Source organism: Suricata suricatta, chromosome 16 (assembly GCF_006229205.1).
Source record: "Suricata suricatta isolate VVHF042 chromosome 16, meerkat_22Aug2017_6uvM2_HiC, whole genome shotgun sequence".
NCBI classification, from domain to species: Eukaryota; Metazoa; Chordata; class Mammalia; order Carnivora; family Herpestidae; genus Suricata; species Suricata suricatta.
In genome coordinates this window covers 31,610,045-31,633,219 of record NC_043715.1, presented here as the reverse complement: position 1 = coordinate 31,633,219, position 23,175 = coordinate 31,610,045, and the positions used below count along the sequence as shown (strand labels likewise).

At 39.1% G+C, this 23,175-nt stretch overlaps 1 protein-coding gene across 8 annotated transcripts in view; it reads left to right on the top strand.

Annotated features, from left to right (window-relative positions):
• The window catches only part of CYLD (CYLD lysine 63 deubiquitinase), a 68,516-nt gene that overhangs the window by 22,762 nt on the left and 22,579 nt on the right, over window positions 1–23,175 (top strand). For 7 of the 8 annotated variants that reach the window (XM_029925831.1, XM_029925827.1, XM_029925829.1 and 4 more), the window contains 2 exons: window positions 15,796–15,894; window positions 17,419–17,535. The exons of the other annotated variant lie outside the window; for it this stretch is intronic. In XM_029925831.1, the coding sequence (XP_029781691.1) occupies window positions 15,796–15,894; window positions 17,419–17,535 (216 nt within the window). The remainder of the gene's footprint in view (window positions 1–15,795; window positions 15,895–17,418; window positions 17,536–23,175) is intronic. 8 annotated transcript variants of the gene reach the window in all.

Sequence of the window (23,175 nt, the reverse complement as noted above, 5' to 3'; positions counted from 1 at the left end):
CTTCCTTTATTGAAGATTATTTGAAAAATTTTTAGAAGTATATGTTAATCCATTGACTTTCTAGTTGTATCTCTTAGCTTTTAGTACTTTCTCCAAGGATTGCAATATATATCTCTAGTGTTGTAGTGTAGTTAGGGTTAATATTGCAGTACTTTATGTAAAGTGTAGATGCCTGGCTACCAAGTAAGTCTAGTTACTCCTCCCCCGTCCTTTATGCTATTAAGTGTCATGTACAGTACATCTATGTACATTAAAAACTTACAAGAAAATGTTGTATTTCTTGCTGAAATAGTCATATATTTCAGAGAATAAAAGATCCAAGGATCCACCTGTTAACATTTCCCTTCATCCTGAAAAACTTCTTTTGTTGTTGATGCTTGAGGGTGCCGTTCTTTTAGAAATGAATTTCTTTTCATTTCAATTAACTAATAATTTTCTTTTATCTGAAATATGTATAGAATTCTTGGTTTGGTATTTGTTTTCTTTTTGTTCTGCTTTCCAGGGGTTTTCTGCTATTTGCTGACCCCGTACTTTCTGGTGAACATCAGCAGTCATTTAAGTCATCGTCCCTCTGTCGTCAATGTCATATGTTCTTTTTTCTGGGAGCTTTGATGGTTTCTCCTTGTATTTGGCTTTCAGCAATGTAACTATGAAGGCTCTCGCATTGCCTTCTTCATCTTTATCCTGTTTGCAGTTTTACTAAGCTGCTTGGATTTGTAAATTTGTATCTTTTAACAAAGCAGGAAGCATAATGACCATTATTTCTTCAAGTGCTTTCTTTGTCCCTTTCAGTCTTTCCTCTTTCTGCGACTTCAGATAGATACATGTTAGAGTTTTTAGTATTGTGCCTGAAGCCCTTGAGGCTCTGTCAATTTTTTTCATACTTTTATGTATCTGTTCTTTAGATAATTTCTACTGTTCGGTCTTGAATTTTACCGATTTCCCTCTATCTCATCCACATTGTGTTTTTAGGGCTTAAATTCATTCATCCAACGAATTGTTCTTTTTAGATGTTGCCTTTTTAAGGTTTTAGAAGTATTTTAAGACTTCCATCTTGTTCGTTTTTGTTTGTTTCTTTAAATAGTTTTTATATCTCTGGTAAGATAATTGCTATCTTCTCCTTCACTGTGAGCATATTTTCTTTTGCCTCATTAAGGATAGTTCTAAGTCCCTTTTTATTTTATTTATTTATTTTTTTATTATTGTTATTCTTAATGCTTATTTATTTTTGAACGAGAGAGATAAAGTGTGAGCAGGGAGGGGTAGGGAGAGAGAGGGAGACACAGAATCTAAAGCAGGCTCCAGGCTCCGAGCTGTCAGCACAGAGCCCGACGTGGGGCTCGAACTCACAAACCCCAAGATCATAACCTAGGCTGAAGTCAGATACTTAACTGACTGAGCCACCCAGGTGCCCCTAAGTCCCTTTTTAAAATTCATCTTGGGGCACCTGGGTGGGCCAGTCAGCTGAGTGTCTGACTTCTGCTCAGGTCATGATCTTGTGGTTTGTGGGTTCGAGTCCCATGTCAGGCTCTGTGCTGACAGCTCAGAGCCTGGACCTGCTTCAGATTCTGTGTCTCCTTCTCTCTGTGAACTTCCCCTGCTCATGAGGTCTCTCTTTGTCTCTCTCAAAAATAAATAAAACATTAAAAAAAAATTCATCTCTGCCGATCTCAACATCAAAATAGTCTATGGATTGGGGTCTGTTGTGCTTTTTTCTTTTGAGAATTGGCCATAATTTCCTTTTTTCCCCCTCTTTTCTCTTTTAGTATGTGGAGCAATTCTGAGTTACATCCTTGTATTCCTTTCTACTGAATTTTGAGTCTCCTTCATAATCTACCTGTTATTTTTTTTTCCTTTGTCATTCTCCAATGCCTGCTGGGAGTTGTTTTTTATATTTTTTCAGAGTTTAAATCTATTTTTTCTGGAAGAGTGGTCTGGTATGAGCTTACTCCATCATGACGGCTGTATTTTTAAATATATATTTTGGAATGTGGAGAGCATTTATTCAAGAAAAAGGGGGATTTCACTGGGCAAGAAGATGGATTTGATGGTTAGATTTTATTTTACAGTTATCCCTCTCATTTTCAAGTTTTTATTTAAATTCCAGTTAACATACAGTGTAAAAAAAAAAGTAAAAGAAAAAAAGTAAAAAAAAAAAAAAAAAGTAAAAAAAAAACCATACAGTGTAATATTAGTTTTAGGAGTAGAATTTAGTGGCTCATCACTTACATGCAATGTCCCGCGTCCATCACAAGTGCCCTCCTTAATCCTCATCACCATTGAAGTTTTTGATTGTTTGAAATACAGTATTGTTCTGCAACTGAATTTTCAAGTTTAAAAAATTTTGTTTTTAAGTATTAGTACAAAACCGTTATAAGAAGGTCATGTCATTCCTACGCCAAGTAGTTCTCAACCTTGGGTGATTTTGACTCCAGGGAACATTGTGTAATGTCTGGAGACGTTTTGGGTTTTGGATCATCACGTCAGAGGAGAGAGTACTGCTTGAGTCTGGTGGGTGAACACAGATGCCTGCTGAATAAACATCCCACCACGCAGAGAGCAGCCACCACAGAAAATGATCTGGTCCAAAATGGCAGTATTGCTGAGGCTGAGAAATCCTGTCCTAAGCAGATTACGTGAACTATGCTACTTTTATAATGTTAACTTGCAGGATGGCTGAAGGGAATACCTTGGAAAATAAAATTTCTTCCATTATTAAGGTATTCTTACAGGGGCCACTGATTCTGTGCTAATGTTGTTTCTCCAAAATCACATGGATACATGTAATTTAACTTGCCTTACCAAATCAGATATGTTTGTGGATTTCCATAAAACCCCACCGAAAGTCGCTGGGGGTGGGGGGTGCCAGGTTTGAATGGGTGTTGGGAGGTAGGGGGACATTTGCACGTAAGGGTTGAATCACTAAATTCTACTCCTGAAACTGATAGTGTACTGTATATTAACTACCTGGAACTGAAATAGAATCTTGAAACTATGAAAAAAAAATTCCAAAGGGTGCTTTTGAAAGCCCAAAACCTTTTTGGTGTAGCCATCCTTATTACCTACCTTTATTGCATTTCACTGAACTTTTCATTTTACCAGTAAATGTAATTCATTATGTTAAATTAGTTGGAAGACTAGAGAAATCATTAGTTTAGTATAATTTAAGAAAAGAAAAGAAATCTGAAATATAAAGTTGGCTTGTGTATAATTGATTTTGTTTTTCTTAGTCTGCAGTAGGATAAAGATTTTGATATGCCTTTCCCCCCACCCCACCAGACTGTAGCTAGAGCTGTATTTCCTTCTGTATATTTTTTCCATATCTCGTTATGTTTGAAATGTAAATGATCTTGGGTTTTGCAGTAGCACTTAAAAAGAAAATGAAAGGCAAAGCTACCATTTCTGTTTTTCCTGTGGTGGAATTATACATAACCCGACAAAGACATTCTTTAATAGTGTTTATCTTCAAAAACACTTACAATCCTATCTTATTTAAATAGTGATGTAGGATTAAAATAATAAAAATTAGTTACATGACTCTCTTGGGAATCACTTGTCAGGCACACTTTGATCTTCTAGATCAGTGGCTCTCATTGTCATTATTCCTGGCTCTCTCAGCAGTGACAAGAGAGGAAAATAATACTTTTTCTTTTTTCTTTTAAAGCTTGATTTCATAAACCTTGAATAGAAGATAATTAAGAATGATACCAGCTTTTATAGTGTAATACACAAATTATACTTTTTGCTACCAAAATAAACCTCGCAAATAGATTTAAAAAATAAAGTTGTCTAAATGAAAATTAGCTTCTTTGAATGGGTCTCCGTCTCTATTTCATGTCATTGTTAACACCCTTTCCTGGAGAGAGAAAACGTCCTAGTGTCTCCTTTAGTTCCTCAGGTTTTTTTCTGGCCCAATTACTTCCATTTGAAGGACAAAATTAGTATTCCTGGCATTTACAACTGTTTTGAGGCAGTTGTACCATTGGTGAGGTTAGGAAATAATTCATCTCGGTCAATTGCTTGTTACAGTGGTTTTCTGAAGAATACCTTTGACTAAAAGGTGCAAGAGTCCTAGGTCTGTTTTGCAGTTTCCCTCCTCTTCATTTCTGCTTCTCAAATGTTAAAAGCTCCAACATAGCTAATCTGACACATTCACGTTCTTAAAGCTGTTGTGTTGGAGCGTATCATTGAGTGCCTCCCCTAAATTACACACTTCTGCTTTTTCTGGTCCAGCCTGTGTCTTCTTTTTTTAGTGTTGGAGGTTGGGAATGTAATGCTAATTTTGCTTTGCAGATTATGCCTTGCATGCACATTTGCACACAATTTTAAAACGGTCCCTGAGATCTTTCCCTCCCAACATTGACCTCCGACTACCTGCTTTCCTTTTGTATCTTTTTTTTAAGTTTTTATTTAAATTCCAGTTAGTTAGCGTACAGTGTAATATTTGCTTCAGGTGTACAATTTAGTGGCTCAGCACTTAGAACAACACCCGGTGCTCATGACAACCGGTGCCCTCCTCAATCCCCATCCCCTGTTTCCCCCATCACCCCGCCCACCTCCCCTCCAGTGATGGTCAGTTTGTTCTCTGTAGTTAAGAGTGTTTCCTGGTTTGCCTCTCTCTTTTTGGTTTCCTTTTTGCTCGCTTTTTTTTTTTCTTAAATTCACCACAATCAGGATAGCATATCTGTCACCTATGAGGGCGTCCTTTGTGATCACTTGCACTTCTGCCTGCCCTGCCCTCCCCCCCGCCAAAATCCGGGCGAGCACTGACCATCGTCTCTGTGCCAGTGTACATTTGTTCATTTTTGGGACTTTTATAGAGGTGGAATAACTCAGGATGTGCTCTTTTTTCTTGTCTGCCTTATTTCAGTCCATATAATTTGTTTTTGACTCATTCATTTTTTTTTATTGCTGAGGACTACTCCATTCTGTGGTAGGCTGTAATTATATATATGTTTTATAAGTACATTAATGTGTAGTATAACTGATTTATATATTACTTAATACATATTAATATATTACAACTATAAAATATGTTTTACATGTATCATCAATTTCTTGCCAATATTTAGTCTTTGACCTGGATTCCTGACACAGAGCTCCTAAATCCCTTGGAATTTCCTAGGTGATTGGGGTGTCTTCCATTCTAATGCTGGGGGTCCCCAGATGGAGGCCGGTCACTGGAAAGACCAGACTTGAACTTCCAGCTCCAAGCACCATCCTCTGGAAAGGGGGGAAAGGCTGGCAATGGAGTCAGTAATACGTCATGCCTACCTGATGAGTCTTCGTAGACATTTCTAAAGTACCAGGTTTGGGGAGCTTTCAGGTTGTGGTACCTGGGCATGCTGGGAGAGTTCTGTGCCTGGAGAGGACATGGGAGCTTTGGGCCCCCTCCTTGTACCTTGCCCTAAGTATCTCTTCCTCTGGTTGTTGACCTGTATAATTTATTATATCCTTTATAATAAGATGGTAAATATCAAGTCTTGCCCCTTAGTTCTGTGAGCCATCCTAGCAAATCATGGAACCCAAGGAGGGGGCCCAGGAACGCCAATTTATAGCTGGTCCATCTGCAGGCAACCTGGGACTTGTGACTGGTGTCAAAAATGAGGGCAGTGTTGTGGGACAGAGCCCTTACCTTGTGGGATTTGCCTCTAACTCCAGACAGAGAGTGTCAGAATTGAATTGTAAGACACCCAGGTGGTCTGGGAAAACTCCCCACATATTTGGTGACCAGAAGTGTTGTGTGAGAGTAAATGAAAATACACTGTGTGTTTTCCCTATAAACATACAGATATACCCTTTGATTTATCCGTTCACTTATTGATGACATCTGGGTTGTTTCTAGTTTTTGGCTATTAGGAGTAACGCTGTGATGAAAATTCATGTGAGGTCTTTGTATGGTCATAGGCTTTCATTTCTCCTGGGTAGATCCCTAGATGTGGAATGAATGGCTGGTGATTGTTTAACTTGAAGCAAAAACGAAAACGCTAGACCCGCCAGCCTGTCTTCCCAAAGTGGTTGTGGTGTTGTGCGCTCTCAGTAGCAGTGCCCGGGAATCCCAGTTCTCCCACTTCCTTGCCGACACTGAACGGTCCGTGGCACAGAGCTCGGCTCTTCTGTTTGTGGTATCTCCTTGTGGCTTAGCTTACATTTCCCCGTGGCACCTTTCCATGCACTCATTTGTCACCTTGTGTATCTTCCTTGGTGGAGTATCTGTGCACATCTTTTGCTAATAATAAAATTATTTTATTATTGAATTTTGAGAATTCTTTATAAATTCTGATTCTAAGCCCTGTAACAGATACATGTTTTGAAAATATTTGCAATTATTATAGATTTGCATGCAGTTGTAAGAAATAATACAGAGAGATCCTGTGTACCCTTTTCCCCAGTGGTAACATCTTGTAAAAGAGTACGCTGTCACAGCCAGGATGATGACTTTGACCCTGCCAAGACACAGAACATTCCCATTACCACAGGGACCCTTCATGTTGCCCTTTTTTTCACCATACTCCTTCCCTCCTTAACCCACTCCTTAACCCCTGGCAGCCCTAATGTGTTTTCCACTTATTAGAATTCTGTTATTTCAAGAATGGTATATCGATGGAAGTGTACAGTATGTAGCCTTTTGAGATTGGCTTTTTTTTCTCATTCTCTCAAGATGCATCAGTGTGTGTGTGCATCCCTGTTTTATTTGTTCCTAATGCTGGATAATATTCCATGTCATGGATGTACCACTGTTTGTTTTATCACTTACCCATCAAAAGACTTCTGGTTTATTTCCAGTTTGGGGCTATCATAAATAAGGCTCTCATAAACACTTCTGTACAGTGGATACGAGTAAGCATGTCTTCATTTCTCTGGCATAAATGGGTTTGCAATTGCCAGCTGTATGGTATTTGTATGTTTAGTTTTTTATACAACTGCCAAATGGTTTTCCAGAGTGGTTGTACCTTTTTATACTGCTACCTGCAATATATGAGTAATCTCCTTTTTCCGCATCTTTGGCAACGTTTGGTGTTGTCACTATTTTTTATTTTATTAGTAATATCTCATTGTGTTTTTTAAAAAGTTTTATTTATTTACTTTTAAGAGAGAGAGAACGTGTGCTAGTAAAGGAGGGGTAGAGAGAGGGACAGAGAGAATCCCAAGCAGGCTCCATGCTCTCAGCACAGAGCCCCATGTGGGGCTGGAACCCACGAACCGTGAGGTCACGACCTGAGCCGAAATCAGGAGTCAGCGCTTAACCAACTGAGCCACCCAGGTGCCCCTCACTGTGGTTTTAATTTGATTTTCCCTGATGGCTCATAATAGCAAACATCTTTTATGTGCCTATTACTGTCTGTCTTCTTTACTGAAATGTTTCTTCATCTCTTCTGCCCAGATTTTATTTGGATTCTTGCTTTTTTACTGTTGAGTTTGGGGATTCTTTATATATTCTAGATACTAGTCCTTTGTTGAATATGTGGTTTGTGAATATTTTATCTCAGTATATGGCTTGTCTTTTTCTCCTTTTAACAGGGTCTTTCACAAAACAAAGGATTTTGATTTTTATTAAGTCAAAGGTACACTTTTTAAAAATTGGAACATGCTTTTGGTGTTAGGTCTAACAATTTTTTTTGCCTAGCCTTAGATAGTGAAGATTTTCTCCCAAGTTTTAAAAAACCAAAATATAATTCACATGGCAGAATATTTACCCCTTTAAAAGTGTACAATTCAGTAACATTAAGGACGTTCACAGTCTTGTACAACCATCACTGCTATCTAGTTCCAGAACTTTTTTATCACCCCAAACAGAAGCTCTATATTCATTAAGCAGTCACTCACTCCCTTTAGTTTCTAGCAAACACAGATCTGCTGTCTCTGTGATTTGCCAATGGACATATGGACCATTCATTGTATGGACATTTAATACAAATTGGATAAAAAACATGGCCTTTTTTGTCTGACTTCTTTCACTTAAGCATACTCTTTTTAAGGTTCACCCATGTTGTAGAGTAAATCAGTACTTCAGTCCTTCTCCTGGTGAAACAATGTACTATTATATAGATATAGTAGATTGTTGACCCTTGATCAATATGGGTTTGAACTGTGTGCATCAATGCATTTTTTTATAGTACAGTAGTGTAAATGTATTTTCTCTTCCTTAGGATTTTCTTAATAACTGCTTCCTTTCTCTAGCTTTATGATAAGAATACAGTATGTAGTACATATAAAATAAAAAATGTGTTATGTTGTTAACTATGTTATGGGTAAGGCTTCTGGTCAACAGTAGGCTATTAATAGTTAAATTTTGGGGGAATCAAAAGTTATCTACAGATTTTCAGCTGCATGGGAGTCAGTGCTTCAAACCCTCCTGGTGGGTGTTCAAGGCTCAACTGTATTTTCTTTACCAATTCACCATCAGTTGATGGCCATTTGTATTTCCAGTTTTTGACATTTATGGAAAGGATGCTATGAACATTCATGTATAAGTTTTTGTGTGGACATATTTTTCAATTCTCTTGGGTATGTGCCTAGAAATGGAATTTCTGGGTCAAATGGTAACTGTATATTTAATCATTTCTAGAACTCCAGACTGTTTTCTAAAATGGCTCCACATTTTACATACTTATCAACAATGTATGAGAATTCTGATTTCTTCACATTCTTGTTCTTTCTCTTTGAAGTTTTATAGTTTTTCATTTTACATTTAAGTCCCTGATTCATTTTGAGTTAATTTTTTATGAGGTGTAAGACTTAGAGTTTTTTATTTTTCCATTTTAATTACAAATTGTCACACCACCATTTGTTGAAAGGGCCTCTTTGTTCCGCTGAATTGCTTTTGTAACTTTGTCAAAGATCAGTTGGGTATATTTGTATTGGACTATTTTTTGATCATTTTTTTCTTTTGAGAACTTCCTTTAGATCTGCTGGTGACAAATTATCTTGGTTTCTTCTCATCTGAGAATGTGTTGCCTCCTCTTCACTCCTGAAGGGTGTTTTCACTGATTATAAGATTCTGGGTCAAGAATTCTTTTCTCTCAGCACCGGAAAATATTGTGCTACTTCTTTTGGGCCTCCCTGGTGTCTGATGAGAAAGGTTTTGTTTTTCTCTGGCCATTTTCAGGAGTTACTTTTTGCTTTTAGCTTTCTAAAATTTAATTATGATGTGTCTTGGCTTAGAATTTCTTTGGGTTTATCCTGTTTGGTGTTTGCTCAGCTTCTTGAATTGTTAAGTTTATGGTCTCTTGCTATGTTTGAGCAATTTCAGCCTTTCCTTTTTTGAGTACTTTTCAGCCCCACCCAGCTCTTTCTCCTCTCCATTTAGGATTCTGATGAAATAAATGTTAGCTCTTTTGTGAAGTCCTGCAGGTCCCTGAGTCTCTCTTCCTTTTCTTTTGTCCTTTTGTTTCTATAAATTGATTTTCTCTGTGTTATTTATACTGAGGAATTTGTATTGCTCTATCTTTAAGTTCACCCATGACTTCCTGTGTTTCCTCCATTTTGCTGTTGAGCCCATCCACCAAGCTTTTTATTTTCATTGTTTTTCATTTTCAGTCTTCTTCATATCTTCCGTTTCTTTGCTGAGACTTTCTATTTCTTTGATGAGGTTTCTGTTCTGTCATTTTGTTCCAGGTATGTTTATAACTGCTTATTGAAGCATTTTCATCAGGATTGTTTAAAATCTTTGTCAGATAATTCTAACCTCTCTGTCATCTCAGTGTGGGCATTTATTGACTGTCTTTAAAAAGTCTTCTTAGGAACTTCCTGGTTCTTGGTATAGTGAGTGACTTTTGTTTGAAACCTGGACAGTTGAGTATTAGGCTTTGAGGCTCTAGATGTTACTAGATCTAGAGCCAACTTTTAGCCAGCTTTCTTTAACACTGCTCTGGCCAGGGAAGAGGGGGTTAGATGCCACCTAATTAATCCCAGATAGAGGTAGAAGCCTTCTTCCCCTGGCCTCCTTGTTCCTGCTGGGGAGTGGTGGATGTTGTGGCTCTTCGCCTCGTCTCCAATGACACTGTGATGAATGTGGCCGAATTGCTGGTGGGTTATGATGAAAGTTCTGACTCTCCACTAGACCTCTTCTGGTACCAGCCACCCCGCAGGTAGGCAGAGATGGGGGTCTAGGCTCTCCATGTGGTCCCCACTGACACCGTGGGAGTGGGAGAACTTGTTATCAGGTGGTGGCTCCCGATTTGGCTTTTTCTGATGTTATGCAACTGGGGTGTTGGAACACTTTGTAACACCCTTATGTGAGTGGAAGTCTAGGCTCCTCACTTCGTTTTTGTTGGAGTAGGAGGGGCCACTGTTTTTTTCTGTGGTGTTTGGCTGGTGTTGAGTGATTACTGTCTAACATCTTTCTGTATTACTGGGTTTCCTCTTTTCTCGTCCCTTGACTAGAGAGAACTGACTTGTGGGGGCTTTCTTTGGTCTGTGCCCATTAGTGGCTCCAGATTGCTGGCTTCTTCAGCTCTAAGCCTGGGATACACGAAGCAAGAAGAAAATCCAGGGAATTCTCCGCCATGTTGTTCTTTAGGTCCAGAGCTCCTTAGCTGGTCTGCTTTCTCCTTTCCACCTTTTTAGAATCTTCCAATTTTATGTGTTATATCCTGAGTTTTTAGTTGTACTTATCATGAGGAATAGGAAAAGGTATGTCTACTCATTTTCCCAGAAGTGGAAATTGCCTCTATTATTGTAAATTAACAATAGATCTTGGGCCTCATTTCATATTAGTATGTGAATTGCATACTTAATCTTTTGTTTAAATTATGCAATGTATTTTATTTTATGAATGTGTCATAATTTTTTTTTAACCAGTCCCCTGCTGATGTACATCCAGGTTTTTTTTTTAATCTTTTGCTCTTACAAATAGTGCGTTAGTGAATAACTCCATGTATATTATCAGTTTCGATGTGTTCCAGTAGAGCTAAAAGATAACTTCCTTAGTATCCTGATCTTCTCAGCAAGGACAGAAAAGTCAGTGTCTCCTAAAGTAAATCAGGAGATTTCATTTTATACAGATGTCATTGTGAAAAAGTCACTCCTTGTATGACACATGCCTAGATCTACTTTCCTACAACTTCATGCATTGCTTCTAGTTCTGAGCCGGTGATGAAAACAGGACAAATGCAGCTCCCCTTCCTTACAGCAGCCCTCAGGTCTCTTCATCTTGTGTTCTCTAGCCTAAAAACTTTGAGTCATTTCAGCCATTGGCTATGGTATGACTTCCAGATACTCTGAATGAGACCTGGTTTGTTGAAGTTGTTTTTTTTAACAGTTGGGCTTCTAAAGGGAAATGGAATAGTGTAATCCTTCATGTGCGCTAATGGTTGCTGTTAATAAATCGACCAAAAAAAATGGGGGACAGCCCTGTTATAGTCTGAATTATATTCCCAGAGGCCACTGTAATGCCTTCCTTGCTTATAGATGAATGGATGTACTCATAAATCAGCGAATTAATAAGAACTAAGCTTACTCCTGACTTAAATCCCCAATTTGTTTTTTCATGCACACTTCTGATTCTCTGCTTGTATGGTTGATTTGGAGGACATCAGCAGGACTTTCCTTCTGTCCCTGTTAAACTTTATGTCATCTGTACTCTGTAGTCTCCTAACATTTTCAGATCATTTCGGAGACTAATTCTGTCCGTGCATGTTTTGTTTCTCCCTCTCAACACCATGCCATCCGTACCCATCTGGGTATTTAGATGGGATATATTTTGTTCACATTCATATAAGATATTCATAAGGTATTTTTTGAAAAGGTAGCTTCCTAGAGATAGAGTTGCTGGGTCAAAGGGTATGTGTATTTTACGTTCTGATAGATAATGCGATGCTAAACGGGCTTCCACAGAGATTGTCCGTCCGAATCACCTTAAATGTTGTCTATGCAGACAGGACTCCTGCTCATATGAGGCAAAGCCTCAGAGAAGGCTAATTTGAAGCACTAGACCTGAGTATGCAACTCTGATGTCATCTGATGGGATCTTCCAGCTTTTTTTCCACAAATTTTCATGTAAAATGATCTAAAATATGAGCAGAACATTTACTTTGATCAGTAATCCTGCCTCTTAGAGATCTTTGTATAGTTGCTATGTATAGCATTTTTGGTATCTGGCTTTATAATCCCTCATTTTACCCACGTAAACTTCGGTTTTCTCTAGTAGCTTTCTCTGTGGATATTAAACTCTCATTTGGGTCTGAATTTTGCTCTTGTGGCTGACGATGTTAAGCAGTACATCATTTAAGTGATTTTTCTCAATTTAATGGGTCATTCGCATTCACAGATATCTCTTGTGGTTTGATTGTTATTGTTAACTAGTTTATTGTTATGATTTTCAACCCAAGATTCTCCAAGGGATTTTTTTTGTATTTCTAATTAAATTAACAAGAGTGATGGATGAACTGCTACTTTTATAATTTTTTATTGAATTATAATGGACATAGAATATTATATTAGTTTCAGTTATACAAGATAGTGATTCAGTATTTTTATACATTCCAAAAAATTATTGCCACAATAGGTCTAGTTACCATCTGTCACCATAAAAGTTTGGTGATATTACAGTATTATTGACTGCATTCCCTATGCTGTACCTTACATATCTGTGATTTTTTCTTTTTTTGCTACAAAGAAGTTTGTACCCCCTAATCCCCTTCACCCATTTTGCCTGCCCACCTCCCACTATCCCCCGCAAATGCTAGTTCTCCGTACCTAGGATTTTGTTTCTGTTTTTTTCTTTTTGTTTGTGTTTTATTAGATTCTGCATATAAGTGAAATCATACAGCATTTGTCTGCCTGATTTCACTTAGTGTAATATCCTCTGGGTCCATCCATGCTGTGTACACAGCAAGATCTTATTCCTTTTTATGGCGAGTAATATTCGTGTGTGAGGGTGTGTGTGTGTGTGTGTGTGTGTGTGACATCTTCTTTATCCATCCATCTACTGGTGGACACTTAGGTTGCTTCCATATCTTGGCTATTCTAGGGATACACGTATACTTTTATCAGTTTGAATGTAGTCCTGCTCTGTGCATGTAAAGGTTACTCTTCATCTCGTTTCTTTTACTCAGCACAACGTCCATGTTGTGCATATCAGTAGTTTATTCTTTTTTTTTTTTTTAATTGCTATGCAGTATTCTGTATGAACAGATCACAATTTGTTTAATGGGTTGTTTCAGCTTTGTGTTATTCTGAATAAGGCTGCTAGGCCCATTTTTGTACATGCCATTTGGTGAACATATCATGCTATCTCTCTTAATATCACTTAAGCAGAATTGTGTTAACCTCACAAAATTGTCTGCTGAATTTACTCCTTATCTTGCTTCCTTTCCCATACTTATTTTTCCTGAGATGGTAATGTCTTAAAATCCATTCAAGATACATGGCTTTAGTTTGGGATCATGAGCATAGTAGTGGCAAGGAAATAATATTTGGTATGTCATTGCTGGAGGGCCAGTTAGACGTGGCATGGAACCCTTCATCTGCATGAGTTCTGTAGGAAACATCTGTTCCTCAAAATTGGTTATTTGACCTTCTCTCAGACAAAGTCTTTGGCAGAAGATAACTACAATTTCTAATTCCAGTGCTTTGCGTGGTGCCAATCTTTGGAGCCCTCCCCTGATCACCAGCAGAAGAGTCACGGTCACCAGTGGCTCATCCACATGGCCTGTTACTGCTGGGCTGCCTCACTTAAGACCATTTGCTGCCATTGCTGTGTTATGCCCAGGTTTTCATTATCATCCCCAAAAACCAGAGACCACCGGGGAGACCAAGTCACGCATGCAAAAGCAAAGGGCTTTATTACGGGATTAGGCTCGCCGGACCTAAACTCGGGCTCACAGACTTTACCGGCGTGGTGGATCCGTGCTGAGAGCCCTGAACAAAGGTGGGGCAGGGCTTTTATGAGTTTGGGAAGGGGGAGTTACAGGAAATTGTGACACAGGTATAGTGATCCAATCACTATCACCTATCATTATTGGCAGTAACTTTAACCATACACCTGGTTACTTTTGGTGGGACCCAATCACAACATTTAGAGTACTGACCAATTACAGAGTGGACTCAGGACCCTCACGGGCGCAGCTTCTATCTCTAGGCCCGCCCTTAGAAATGTTAAGGGTGTTAGCTGGCCTTTCCTGATTGGGTGTTACAAGGGTGGTCCCTCCTGCCTTGGGCAATGTGTGCCCTTCTATTGTCTAATGATTCTGAGAAACCAACACCTAGGCCTCCAAGGTCAGAGGGAAACTTGAAGCCTGTCATGGAGTCAGTTTGATTCAGACCTGCGTCCTTACAGCTGTACTTAGCACTAACTGTATCGTGCATGAGGGTATAGTGTGCATGTGCATATCTTTTGAACATGGACTCATGTGTAGCTAATTACAGTTAATAGTGGGAATTAGTTTTCTTTAGTCAATTTATATGCTGCAATTTGGGAACTTTTGCTAGTGACTAAGAAATTTTACCTTCCACAGTAGCTTTCATATGTGATATTTGGAGATATTTGAATAGCAAGTTGTCAGAGTATTAGTAAATAGCTTTTACTATATCACCTGGTTGGAATCATGGTTATTTAGTATAATTTTAGAATTAAAATCATTTTTCATTTGATCATATTCTGAGACATTTAAGGTATAGTTTAACACTGCAGTCTCCTCCCCCTCCACCATGATTTATATATGTTACCGAGCATGATTTATTTATAATTAATTCAGGATTATTTCCCTTTTCTAACAAAATGGCCTTTGCCTTGTCTTTAAAATGTAAATATTGTCCTATTTTTTCTTTCTGTTCTCAAAAATCCACTGTGGGTGCTATCGTTTTTGCTGATACACAGCTTTATCAGGTATGACTCCTAAGTGTCATGTCGGACTCTACATATGTGTTGTTGAAATTTCCAGGGGAAAAGCTTTCCAGATTGACTTTTCTACATTCGCTTGATCAGGATTTGTGACTATCTCATGAAAATTATTGGCCTTTAAGGCTTAGAGTCGGCTACGTACCAAAAGCAATTTGGCCAAATTTATTATACCTGATATTCCAGAAAGGAAGTTTGAAGTGTTTTCTTCAAAAATATTATTGATATTTTTCTCTGGCTTTCTTCATCATTAATCTGTGTATACTTCTCTGCATTTTTCTTGTTTATATATATGTTTGTATACTCGTCAGTGTTATTCTTAACATAGATGATTTTTAAAACTGATACACATTTCTAATCAGATTTTTTCCAAACTGTGTTCCATGAAATACATTAATCTGAGATGCTAAGTAGACTGGGACAAAAAAAAATATTATCACATAAGTTTGCTCTATCCCTCTTTGAGAGATTCACAATACACATTACCATATTAAAGGTTCTGGTGTGTTGCGGAAAAGAAATTTGCTTACCTTTGTTTATCTCAGTTGCTTCTAGCAATGCTTGAGTGTGGAACCCTTCCCTACACACTGGTTGTCCTGGGGATGTCTGGGGACTTGCAAAAAATTTAGTGGAGCTTTCTCTGCCATGTTTCAACACATCGAACGATAGTGACCAAATTGATTAAATTTCCAAGATGTCAAAGCACTTAGCTGAATTGCATTTGGGTCATATTTTGTAGAAATTATGTTTTGAAGTGCAGCATTGGTTTTTTTTCCTGGTATCCTCTTTCAGTACTTTTGTTGACCTTTAAAAATTTGTAAAACGGCTGTGGAAATGTTGCTTCTTTTGTAGGAAAGAGGTATTTTTTTGGCTGCTGTTGTCATTGTTTGCTTCATTGTTTCTCCTCTGTAAGAATTTGCTTTTATCCTTAAAAAACACGTTTACCATTTCAGATAGCGTGACACAGGAAAGGAGGCCTCCCAAACTTGCCTTTATGTCAAGAGGTGTTGCGGACAAAGGCTCATCCAGTCATAATAAACCAAAGGCTACAGGTATGGGCCAGCAGGCTACAGTTCTTAGATATTGACACGGTATCTGATTTGCCATAGCGCTGAAAAAAGGTTGAAAGGTTTTACTCCTCAATGTACACGTGAACTCTCTTCTTTCCAACGTGTTTAGTATTTTACTAAACATTTTTTATAGAGGTTCTTGCTAAAGGCAAGAGTTCCCAACTTTTTTTTAGGTGATGAAAAGTTTCCCATGAGGACTTGAGGCCTCTGTCAGCTGGTTTTTGGAACCCCAACTGTACAAAAGAACTGTATCTGAATACTGTTAGATGGAATAAAGTGCACAGAGCGTAATTATGTGGATTTTGCTACCAAAATGTGGCACAAGTTAAATTCCAAACTGCTAAGCAAGAATTTTTGTCTCTCTTCCAGAAACTCCCTCACAACGCATGTGGAGTTCTTCGCGTTTTTCTTTGGCTTCCACATATTTTATAGTTTTAAAGGATGGTAGTTCTACAAGCGAAACAGCTCATTTAAAAAGCTGTGAGAATGTTTGTTAACTCAGATGTGGGTTAGGAGAAGAATATTGTTTCCTCAGTTTTCTGGTGAACAAAACTGTTTTGGCCCTTTTTAAAGGAAATAATATTTTAAGAAATATTTTATGTGACACTCGGCCCTGGGTGACTTAGGATTAAATAGGACACACCAGTAATAGTTATTTTTTATGTTAACCTGTAGATCTAGATAGGATAGCGCACACTTGTTATTCTCACTAGAATATAAATAGCCTACAGATTTTCTGAAGACATGTGTGATACTTGTGTTGTAGCAGATCTTAGTTATAAGCATAAAGTATAGAGCTATCCGCTTTAAATTGAAAAAAAAATCAGATTTTGTATGCTTTCTGGAGGCCCCCGTGTTCTCACTTACAGCAGGTCCACTTAGTATTGAGGCAGGGTCATATCTTGAAATGTCTATAATGTGGCCACACTCACTTTTTTCTTACGTTAATAAATCTACTATAGAAAAAACTAATATTGCTTCCTGTGTTCAAAGACATGAAGCAGCGAAGCAAGGAATTTGATGACCAAGAATTCCAAACTATTTTAAATTTAAAAACTTTACACCTAATTTGTGCATTGATTTATGTCTACAATATTTGAAGATCACTTTCTTCCGAAAGGAACCGTTTTAAAATAATGAGTTAAATTTGGGAGCCAACAGGTTCATCAGGTGAGATTGGGGAATGGTGCTGTTGACATTTGGAAATAAACCGTAGTACATGAAATAATTTTTAAAAGCTGTTTGTCTTAAAAAAAAAATAGCAGGCTTTTAACTTATTCCTCTTCCCCTCCTATGTTGATTCTTGGGTGGAACAATTTTTTGACATTGCCAAAATGGTTACCAAATTTCTAGAAGTTGAAGACGCTAATAAAATACATTGCGTTTGTATACATGTATTGCTTTCTTCAGCAATCGTTAACACCATATGTGTGTTAATTTCTCTTAGGGAAAAACTTTCACACCATATTGACCTGATTTTTAAAAGAAACTTTTCTTGATCCATAGGACCTACCTCAGACCCTGGAAATAGAAACAGATCTGAATTATTTTATGCCCTAAATGGATCTTCTGTTGACTCACAACCACAATCCAAATCAAAAAACACATGGTACATTGATGAAGGTAATCTGTAGTTTTAGTGTTCTTTATAATCCTGTCCGTTTAGCTCATCAGAAAAAAAATGGCTTTTCCACCAGTGTATATAGTTTTTGGAAACAGAATGAGTAGAACATTATTAGTAGGGCTGAACTAAAATAATTGTACACAATTTGAACTGCACTGCTGTTAAGATTAATACACCGTTCAGAAAATGTATTGTAGCTCATTCTCATCCCTTACCTGACCTTTAGGGTAGAACTCTAGAATCAGTGGAATCATTTAAGCACTTTTCTGTCTCAGTCTTTCTTTATCTCTTTTAAAACACTCTCGTTTTGCCTTTCCTTGATTCAGGGACATCCCTTTTTTTTCTGGTTTATTATTTGCTTTGTTCTTCCCGTCAGCCAGTATTTATTGAGTGCCTACTGTGTGCCAGAGACTCTTCTAGGCACAGAGGTTACAGCAGTGAGGGAGGAATAGACATGGTCCTTGCCCATTTTGAATTTATGATCAAGTTGTCGAAATAGGCATTAATCGGACCATCACAGAAACAGAGCATTGCAGTCATGCTGAGTGCAGTGAAGGTACTCGATGCTGTGAGAGTATATTATAAAGGTGGATTTTACTTCTGGGGAATCAGAGATGTTTCTCTGAGGAAGCAGCATGAGCTCAAATTTACCGGAGGGGTGGGAGATAACACAGTGAAGAGGACAAAGAATTTTTTAGGCAGAGAGAATGGCATATGTAAAGGCGTCATGGAAAAAATGGAGCCTGTGTTTGCCGAGGACTGAAAAGAGCCAGAGTAGCTGGAACAAAGAGAGAGGCATAACGTTTCATGAGAAAGGCAAACAGGGCCAGGCCATGTGGAGCCTGGTGTGCCCTATTTAAGGGGAAAGGGAAGCTACTGAAGGGTTTTCACAAGAGGTGACATGACCAAGTTTGCCTTTTGAAAATCGTTCTGGCTGCAGGGTAGATAGAGGATTGAAGCAGGGACCATGTGGAATCAAGGGCGCCGCTGAAGGTCGTTGCAGGGCTCAGAAATAGATTCTAGCAGCTCAGGCGAGACTTGTTGGGGAAGGGATGGGGGGAAGAGGGGGGAAGTAGGAGATATTTAGGAGGTGACTTGATAAGACTCAGATGCTCCGAAAGTGAGAGCTGAGGAAGAAGAGGTATCCGTGCTAAGGTGGCTTTCCGGCCTGCTTACTTCTGTAATTGTAGAGGAAGGTGATGAATTTGATTTTGAATATGTTAAGCTCCAGGGGCCTTTTCAACTTCCCAGAGGTGATGTGTCAAATAGACAGTTGGATGTATAGGTCTGTGGCTGAGAAGAGAGTTAAGGGCTCTCTGGAGAGGTAAATCTGCATGTTGCCCTCACGTTTTTGGTGATTAAAGTTCTGTAAAAAATATCACCTGAGGGGAGGGTGTTGGGGATGCAGGGTGTGGGGTAGGACTGAGCCCCGAGGAACTTAGCGGCTGGGAGGAGAAGTCTTCAAAGGAGGCAGAGAAAAAGCGACCACAGGGAGGTGAGGAAAACCAGGAAGTTGTTGGGTCCAGAAACCAGGGAGCTGGCGGTATTGAATGCTCCCGAAAGGGCAAGGAGGGTGACGATCACACAAATACCTGCTGGATTTAGCCAGTGGAAGCCAGTGATGACCTCAGTCGGTTATGCTTTTGTGCAGGAGGAAATGGAGACGTGAAGTGTGGGCCTCGTCCTGGACTTGGCTCTCTCATTAGTCACACCCAGCCATCACCAGCTTTTCTGGGTCTCCTCCTCTTCAGTATCAGTACACTCTTCTCCATTTTCTTCATTTCTGCAGCCAGTGCCTGAGTTCAGACCCTTTTTTGCTATCTAGTTAATATAATGGCCTTCCAGTTGGTTTGTCTGCCTTAGCCTTGTTCCTTCGGAATCTATTCTGAACAGTAATAACCATCCTCACCGTCATCTTTGCCATCACTGCTACCATCATCACTGCGGCCGACATTTCTTGACGACCTATTACACCAGGCATTGTGTTACACTCTATATGCATTATTCTGTCCTCATAACCACCTTATGAGGTAGGTATTTTTACTTTCTCTTTTGTTACGGTGGCTAAATATCTTGTCCAAGGCCGCACAGCTAGTATTAGAGGTGCCAGTCTTCCAACCCAAGTCTCTTTGACCCTGACGCTTTTGATCACTACACTATGTTTCTCTTCACATTACTCTCTGATTGCTTTTTCTGAAGAGATCTCTGCTCAGGTCTCTCCTTTGTTTCATATCTATTAATTTTCCCCTAGCCTTTGGAAGATAAACATCCAGATTCTTTAGTTTTGGACTCTTTATGCACAACTTCTTACTCGTCTCTGTCATTTGTCCTGAACTGCTGCTCCCGCCATGCTTGGAGTGAGGCCATTTTGGAACATGCCATACTTTCTCTTTTCTTGGCACCTGTTGTTCCTCTTGCCTGGAAAATCCTTCTTCCTATTCCTCCCACTCCACGCTCTGGCTTCCTTCTATCCATCTGTTCAATCTCAGCTTGGGTATTATTTTCTCCTGGGAGCCTTTTCTGTCTCTCCTAGGTTAGGTGAGGTGCCATCGTAACTGTCGCCAATCTCCCCTGCCAGACTGGAGTTCCAAGTGCCTCACACAGGTCTTGGCATGCGGTACGTCTAGTAATTGTGTGCAAATTATATGAAAATAAGAATTTAAGAGTACTGTAGACCTCTATAGTGACTTTTTAGCTATCCTATGGATTATTTGTGTTATACATCCCCAGATATAATAGTCCAAGTCCACTGTTAACGTCACCTGGGCTTGGATACTCCCGTGAGAAATGAGTGAGCTCTAGGATTTTGTCTTCATGCCTTCATTTCTACTTGAGTAGGGTATTGTGAAGCCGGCAGTCATGGCCTCATTCATCCCCAGACTTCTTCCTAGCCACAGAGCAGGACCTTCCTTAAACGATGCTTCCCCAGGAGAGTCCGTCTCCTGATGCACTGCCTTTGTTAAGATTCGGCTGTTTGGTTAATAGTTGTTAGCTCTTAAAAATCTTGGGAGTCCCTAAACAGCCAGGGACTTACGGTGAGTCGCAGGCCTGCTTGCTGGCTTCCGCACGTGCATGGGCGGTCCAGACCAGTTCGGGCACAGCCCGCCTCTCTCACGCTGTTGCTCCTCCTTGTAGCTCTGTGAATGCTTTTCTATGAGCTGGTTTCTTTCTAGGGAACGGAAACCGGTCCAAGCATGGGTTTGTCATAGTGTGGGTAACACTGATTCTTCAGGTTTATGCTCTAATTTTATTCGTATCCAGTTTCTGTAGTGTGGTAGACTATTTTTAACTTCTGGATTCTAGTCTAACATTGTATAATAAGTTTATGTAAGAATATCGATCCTAAATGGGATATGTAAAGTGCTGAAATCTATATGGAGTAGGCCTTCATCCTTAAGTTAGAAAATAGAAGTGTGAAAGAATATTCCTCTTCTATCATTAATTTCACTTGTATATTTAAAAAGCTTTTCTCTGGGGCATCTGCGTGGCTCAGTTGGTTAAGTGTCCGACTTCAGCTCAGGTCATGATCTCACAGTTTATGGGTTCAAGCCCTGTGTTGGGCTCTGTGCTGACAGCTCAGATCCTGGAGTCTGCTTCAGATTCTGTGTCTCCCTCTCTCTCTGCCTCCCCCGCCCCCCCAGGTATGCTCTGTCTGTCTCTCAGAAAATGAATAAACACTTAAAAAAACTTAAAAAATAAAAGATTTTTTTTTAACAACATTTGATTCATGCATTCAGATTTTTCTTAAAACAAATATTGAGTCTTTTCGTAGTATAGTGGCTATACCAAGTGCTGTGGTTTCAACCACAAATCCACATGAAAAGCTGTAACAAAATTCCTGTTCTAATGGAGCTTGCATTCTGGTTGGTATGACGCCCAGTAAATATTTAGAAAGACAAGGTAATCATCCATTGTATGCAGTGAAGGCAGGGAACAAGGCGTGAGAGCCCCTGGTGGGGGGCCAGCCACCGTAGAATGTTTGGGAAACGTCTCTTTGAGGAAAGCATATTTGGGTTGAGGTCTGGATGATATGAATGAGTCAGTCAGAGAAAGAGCTTAGGAAGAACATTCGAGGCAGAAGAGATAGTAAAGGTAAAGGCCTAAGGTGAGAAAGTGTGTTTGAGGTACAAGAAGTAGCCCAGAGTGGCTGCAGCAGGGTCGGCAAGGAAGATAGGTGGATACAATGAGGTCGGATAGGTAGGTGGGTCCTGAGTCATCCCAGGTCTTGGTGAGAAATTTAGTTATCTGCTATAAGAATACTGGAAAGCTACTGCAAGTTTTTAAATAGGGGATGATGTAAGATCATGTAAGATCTTTGAATTTTAAAAAGATCTCTCTTAGAGTTGTGTGGTGAATAGTGTGGCCAAGAAGGGGGACAGACCAGGCAAGAGGCTAGTTACAGGACAAAAGATGTTGGTGGCTTAGATCAGGGAGATGACAGTGGTGAAGGAAAGAGGACGAGTTTGAAATATATTTTGGAGACAGAACCAAATACTTTATGGATTTGGCCTTTGGGCTTGAGGGGTTAAGGGTTTGAGAAAGAAAAGAATAACTTTTAAAATTCCTATATTGAATATCATCACAACAGAATCTTAAATGGATAAGGAATAAAGAACAATAAGATACGAAGCACACTGAACACCCGTGTAGTCATTAAGAAAAACGTGATCGTTGCCCTTGAGATTCCATGGTGCCCCTTCCTAGAGCCCTCTTTCCACGCTCTCCTCTGAGCTTCCATCTTTATTCTCTTGGTTTTCATGATAACTTTCTAAGTTTGTATATCTAAACAGTATACTGTGAAGGCAGCACGTTTCTAAGTTGTATATAAACAGCTCAGGCTGTATGTATGCTGTGTAATTTCCCCCTCAATATCATGTTCCAAAGATTCAGGGCAGTGGTTGTATGTGATAATAATTTGTTTGTTTTCATGGCTATATAGCATTCCATTCCGTTTCATTCCATTGCTGAAAAATATATAAATATACCACAGCATACGTCTTCATCCGACCACTGGTGGACATTGGAATTGTGTTTATTTTCCTGCTGTGATTACAGCTCAGCTGTTAACCTCGTTATGCATGTTGAGGTTATCTAGCCAGGAGTGGAATTACTGGGTCATGTGGGACACACATCTGTCCTTTACTAAACCATGCCTCACTCTTCCCCGAGTAGTTATACCAGTTTACACGTCTGTCAGTGTTTCATAAGGGTATCTTTTTCCTCCTCCTTACCAACAGTTAATATTCTAAAATCCTTAACTTTTGAAATGATATCTCACATTGGTTTTTACTTTTATCTACTTTCTTGTGAGGGCAAGAATCTTTTCATTGATTTGTTGGTTATTCCTTCTTCTGAATTGCCTTTTCAAGCCTTTTGTCCATTTCTTCCTAGTTGTTTTTTTGGGGGGCCAGGGTCTTTTTGTATTGATTTATATATAGACTTTTATTAAATTTTGGAATCCTTTGTCAAATATATGTATTTTTATTGTTTTCTCCTTGTTCAGCTCATATTTTCATCCTTGCTGTCATGTCTTTTAATGAACAAATAGCTCAATTTCAATGTGATCATGTTTGTCCGTCTTTTCCTTTATGATTTGTAAACTTATGTTCAGGAAATTTCTCTCTGCTCTAAATGCCTAA